A 6,382-nucleotide genomic window follows, 5' to 3' on the forward strand; every position below is an offset into this window, starting at 1 on the left:
ATTTATGGGAATGATACTGACTGTTTGGTGACCGGATATTCTGATTCAGACTATGCAGGTGATATAGACACTAGAAGATCGATGACTGAGTATGTATACACTCTAGGAGGGTCTGTGGTTAGTTGGAAGGCTACTTTGCAACCTTCAGTGACTCTGTCTACTACGGAGGCTGAGTACATGGCTTTGACTGCTGTAGCAAAGGAAGGTATATGGCTACGTGGTTTGGTTAGTGATCTGGGTCTACACCATGATCGTGCGACTGTGTATTGTGATAGCTTGAGTGCTATTTATCTTGCCAAGGATCAGGTGCATCATGATAGAACTAAACACATTGATGTAAGGTACCATTTTCTGAGGAGTGAGAAGATGATAGTGGTGAAGGAAGTTGGGACTGCTGACAACCCAGCTGATATGTTCACCAAGCCAGTTCCAGTTCACAAGTTCAAACATTGATTGGACTTGTTGAACGTTGATAGTCACATATGACCTTGTGAGAGGTTGTGCCTCAAGGTGGAGGCAATCCCGGCCCCGGGATAAAGTGGGCAATCCCGGCATCGGGTTAAAGATGCAACTGCAGGAGGGGAAAGAGTATCTCGAGTACTGTTGAAGAGATATATGCTTGGTTGATTGTTTCGAGGTGGAGTCGTGTGGTAGATGCAAGTCAAGGTGGAGATTTGTGAGTATGACTTGCGAGCTGGGCCGCGAGCCGGGACAATGGTCGCAAGGTGTGACGCGCGCCCATCAGATCTTTTTACTCGCTCGCTGTGCCAAGCTTGGTCGCGAGGTGCGACGCTGGTCGCGGGGTGCGACGCAGCGCACAGCTTCTGCTGCTCTCGCTGCAGCGTGCTTGGTCGCGAGGTGCGACACGGGCCAGCACGCGAAGGCGATTTTCGATCCGGTTTTTACTTGACGACTACGACCTACCTTCTTAGACTTCATATAAATATGTTTTGTCATATTTAGGGCTTTTTACCACAAAATATTAGAGAGAGAGATTAGAGAAAACACAATAGAGGAGATTAGAGAGAGTCTTTGAGATTCAATATAATTGAATCTTCTCTATTGTACTTGTAATCATCTCGTTCATAGTGAAACAATCTTTTCCCCTGCCTTGAGGACGTAGCTATCAAATTGATAGTGAACCTCGTTAAATCTTGTGTGTTCTTTTATTCGCTTTCTTGAGTTTATTGTTTGTTTAATCGCTTCCGTTGCAACAATTTTGCTACGATTTCCAGGTTTGTCATAATAAGTAAAATAACAGCTGACTCAAGGTTGACGCAAAGTTTTTTAGGTCATTCACGTCCAGATAAGAAGAGTTTTATGTCAGGCATTTCTGGTTAAAACCCACTTTTTTTTTGGAAGAGTAATTATAAGGATTAGTATAGGACAGGTCCACATAGGCTTACTTAGCCCTCCTTGCTAATTGCTAGTGGCCACAATATTGAATAGATATATTTGAGGCTCATGCCTAATCGCAAGGCGTAGGTCATTATTTCACAAAAATCATGCATGTACTGTTAAGTCCAACTGATTGCAGGAAGATTATCAGTGCGCATCGTAGTATTAGCAATTTAGTCTAAACAGAAAAATGCAAAAACGCTGGTTAGACAGAAGAGCACATATATACACACACTTCATTATCTATTCAATGTACTTTGCAATTTCTCAAATTCTTTTTCATATCTAATACAAACGTCTAATGCATTTCCCCTCAATGTATGAACAATTTCACATGACAATTGCATGAACGAGAAAAACACTGACAAAATGATCACAAAGAATCAGAAGAAATCAATCTCAATATAGTTACCCGGTGGTTTCACATCAAGACCAGGCATCGTAGCTTTTGTGGCAGATGCAGTAGGAAGATCAGCAGTTAGCACAGATGAAAGCAAGAAAGGCCTGGGAACATCAGGCGGGGTAGCACAGCGAATGAGTGCCCAATTAATACTCTGAAAGAACGGATGCTGCTTGATTTCAGTGGCACCTCGCCTATAGGCAAGACGATGCTGTGGCTCCTTCACTAGTAAACCTCTGATCAAGTCTCTTGCAGCAAAGCTTACAGAAGGGGAGTCTGGAAACCTTAGGGGCTGACCCACCACATTAAACAATGTAGCACGGTTACCCTGCCCTTTGAAGGGTGTTTTTCCAAACAGTAACTCATAAAGAAAGATTCCAAATGTCCACCAATCTACAGCACTACCGTGCCCTTCACCTTTTATGATTTCAGGCGCCAAGTATTCATGGGTTCCCACAAATGACATTGATCGAGCATTTGTTGGTTCAGCAAGAAGCTCTGGCAGAGGGCAGCCTTGAGAATAATTTTCATTCTTAGATTTGGGTTTCTTAGCTTTCTTGGGTTTGTTGAACAAGAAGCGTGGCGAAAAACATGCAGGCTGAATCATACAAGAAGGTTCAACACAGTATGCTGAGCTTTTGGACTCCATGCTTGAGTTTGATGACTTGACAAGCGTTGGGCGGACAGCACATCTTAGAGAAAGGTCAAAATCAGAAAGCATTATGTGTCCATCTTCTCTAACTAAGACATTCTCTGGCTTTAGATCCCGGTAGATGATACCAAGCATATGGAGGTACTCCAAGGCAAGGAGAATCTCTGCAACAAAAAATCTGTCAAATAAAAACAGTCAGACCACTAGCAGATAGAGTTTCCATCAGGTAGACACTGTTCCCCTTGTTTAATGGAACAACTAATCCAGAAGCTACAAGTGGTCGAGGGAGAGATGACGACGCAATGATATCACATCTGGCAAACATCACTGTTACAAACTTAAGCATATGGGAAGCATATGCTATGCAAGATTGTCCAATGCAGATTTTAGAAAAGCTTATTTTCGGTCATTTATACTCTATAATAGTCTATACCATAATTCTTTCATATTTCATTATAGAGTCGCAGCTGGGTCTTTTCAGCAGTTGGAAGTTTATCGTTTGCAATAATAACTCGTGAATGTCCATAATAGTGAATGAAAAATATGGTAAATAAACAATAAGGCCATTCAGGTCTGAGACAGAAGTAATGGGGAAAAAGCTTCACCATATAGGAAACAAAGCTCCACGACAGATTTGGCAGCACAGGAAACTGTTACAAAGTTACCCCAAAGGCTCATGCACAAATCTTTATGCTGTTATACAAAATTTTATCGTAAAATCTACCAACAGACATATGTTAAGGACAAGGGAAGGTCATGTAAATCAAACAACTCAAAAGTCGCAAAAAAAGAAATGGCCTCGACGTAGGGAAAACATCTATATATATACTGGATAGTGTCAGGCAAAACAAGATTAATAGTTAGCAAAGACCGACCTAAAGCTATTATATGTTATGGCTTATAAGAAAGACTAATCACATGAAACAAACAGCTATTGTATAAAGCCTGTAGACCCATATATTTTCACAATCTTGACCATGCTTGTAGTGAATTTGCAGCAAAGATACCTCCCCATCCTCACACTGGAAATACTTTGTAATAAAAAGTAAAAAGATAGCAACAAACAATGTCATTCCCATCAAATTTCGGAGACTCAAACCCTGAGTAAATAATTTTTTTTGTTCGAGCCCTCAAACAAACAAAAAAAAGAACCTTCTCCAATAACAAAAGATTCTTCTCGTTATTTTCCTTGACATTCTCCTTCCTAAGTATTCAGAACATCACTTCCCTTAATACATGAACATTTTCTTAGATTAATAGAATCGTATCAATTCAGTAATGTGTCCAAATTATTTGATATGAAAACCAACTTCTCTAAACGCCTTTTATGTTCCAAGCCTGAACAGAATGTTGTAGTTCAGTTACCATAGAGCAAACCCCCCTACCAAAACATACACATAACAACACAAAAAATTTCAAGGTTGTCACACTTATACTCTGAAACACGTTCTACCTTCTCAAATATAGAGCTTCTGATGTTGCACATATCTTGAAAAAATTTCAGTTGAAAGTACATGAATCCAAAAAAAAATATGAAAAATCCTCCCTCAAACATTTCTTACTCAAATTCACCATTTAATTTTACATTAGGAGAAAAATTTTATAAACTATGAAGTTAGACTTGGATACATGTATAATTTAATATTACAGCAGTCGGGATAACATCAACGCCTACATGATGACAATAATCTGAATACTAGTTTTATGCTTCATAACATCAAATAATTTCATGAGATATTATAGGCAATTAAAGTTAAACAATCATGGAGTAAATATACAAGACCAATTGAAACTATACCGGACAACAGATAATAATCTTTCCAGAATAGAATATCCATGCAATTATTAAGGCCAAGAATATCCCACCTAGCAGCATGCTCAGGAAAGCATTTATGAGGTTGTCTCTGCCTAAGAGAGTGCAGATCGCCTCCAGGACAGAACTCCATCACCAAACAAGAATGATTTTCCGTTTCAAAATGTGAATACAGTGTGGGCAAAAATGGGTGATCCAGAGACTGAAGAATCTCTCTTTCAGTTTGAGCCCTCGAGAGTTTCTTCCGGCTCTCCAAAGCTGCTTTGTTCATGACCTTCATTGCGAAATAAGTTCTGGTCCCAACCAATTCAGCAAGATATACCTTCCCTATGTCTCCACACCCTAATTGCTTCAGAAGCCTAAAGTGGTTTAACTGCAGCAACCCATAATGAGATTGAGCTTTGCGAATAGCAATCCATCTGGAGTCATTAACTTTATGAGGCTTGTACATGGTGCTACTTATGCTACTAGAACTGCTTTCATCGCTAACATCACTGCCTGTGCTGCATCTGTAAGTACTACTCACTTTTCTACTCTCCACAAAGTCAAAAGACTGACTAACCTCACCACTTTCACCCAATTTCTCGATACTACTATGACAATCACTTGATTCTGTGGTGGTTAAACTTTCTTTGCCTTCTATAGATTGAGTGGCAGAGTGAAAACTGTTTTGAGGGCTAGGACAAGTGTGTTCTGATTGAGGGGCTAATGGGTTAACTAGCAATCCATCTTTTACACTTCTGTCTACCCTAAAAGCTGCTACACCAACGGAGTTGTTTGAATCACAGGTCTCAGATTGTTCAATGCAACATTTGGATTCAAACCCAGAAACCTGATCACAACTCGAATTATCCCCTACGTCATACAAGCTTTTCGCTTCCAATTGACTCTTGAGTGTATGTGTCTTGCTTTTCGAAAACCCATTCTGTTGGTGAGCTGATTTTATACCATGATTTACAGCAGCTGAATGTTCAGAACTGGGTATCTTAGCATACAAATGTTGCGACGGAGTGACAAGAGAATCACCTGAATTTTTGCCAACTATACATGCAGAATTCTGAGTTTTCATCATGATGGTTATGGCATCACCAACAGAATCCATTAAAGGAATGGATAGATGCTAATAACACCCTGTAACAATAAAACCCAGTTCACCAAATTGATTCTTGTCCAAGATAATCATTGGAAAACATATTAAATTCAGAAACGATCTCAGTACCTCAATTATTGGTCAAATAACTTAAAGAAACTGCATTAAAACCCAATAAACAATCTAAATAAACCTAAATTATTTCTCCAACCAACTTAATATAATGCAAATTTCTATTAAAAAAAAACACCAAACAATTCAATGAAACCCGCTTAACAAATTCAATCAAAAATGCATTAAACAAACTCCTACGTAAACCATAAATTGAAGCATAAAAAAGCAGCAGTAAGTTCCAAGACATCCCAAAAGTAGCGTTGCAAGCAATGCATGAAAACCCATTACACAATCAACCCATTGAACCCAAATTCAGAATCGAAAAACTCAAGAAAACTAGGGGAAGAAAAACAGAAAAAAAAAAAATCAAATGAAAAGAGAAAGGCAGAAAAAAAGAACCTGTGAAAAGAGTGATATGGGAATGCGGAGAAAGAGACTGATCATGTGGGTTGAGTGAGTGAAAGTGAGAGATGAACTTAGAAAAGTGAGAAAACTTTAGCTAACTTTCATTTTCTTTATTGAATTGAATTATTTCTTTTTATGGTTCAACCCAATATTATTAATTTTTCCAGATCCGATCGTAAACAGTTGAGAAGACAGAGAAAGAAAAGCAAGGAAAAAGAGGTGTCGGAGAAAAAAAAAGAACGTGGGTTGTTATGTTTCGTCGTTTTTCTAACAATTTTTGGATGTTTAGAACAAGGGTGAAAGTTACTTTCCTCTTTTAAGTGGTTTGTTTAATGCATTGTTTTCAGTTATTCTTAATTAAGTAATGTTGAATTTCTTCAGATTAGAGAGGGAACATGAACATGAGAGTAAGGTGCGGCGCCCTTGAAATTTGATCATTTTGGGTGTTGAAGCAAGAGCTTAAGACCCAAATTACCAGATATAATGTAGTCTTTTGGAGATGCACTATCT

The 6,382-nt window shown here is 38.8% G+C and overlaps 1 protein-coding gene across 1 annotated transcript; it reads right to left on the reverse strand.

Annotated features, from left to right (window-relative positions):
- Positions 1 to 1,620: 1,620 nt before the first annotated feature.
- On the reverse strand, positions 1,621 to 6,173 carry LOC104896762 (serine/threonine-protein kinase D6PK). The gene is made up of 3 exons (XM_010683549.4): positions 5,867 to 6,173; positions 4,317 to 5,394; positions 1,621 to 2,628 (listed from the first exon to the last, which is right to left on the reverse strand). Exons 2-3 carry the CDS (start codon positions 5,363 to 5,365, stop codon positions 1,782 to 1,784), a joined length of 1,896 nt encoding a protein of 631 aa, XP_010681851.1. The 5' UTR covers positions 5,366 to 5,394; positions 5,867 to 6,173; the 3' UTR covers positions 1,621 to 1,781.
- Between the last annotated feature and the right edge of the window lie 209 nt (positions 6,174 to 6,382).

The sequence above is a fragment of the Beta vulgaris genome, chromosome 6 (genome assembly GCF_026745355.1).
Source record: "Beta vulgaris subsp. vulgaris cultivar EL10 chromosome 6, EL10.2, whole genome shotgun sequence".
Lineage (NCBI taxonomy): Eukaryota > Viridiplantae > Streptophyta > Magnoliopsida > Caryophyllales > Amaranthaceae > Beta > Beta vulgaris.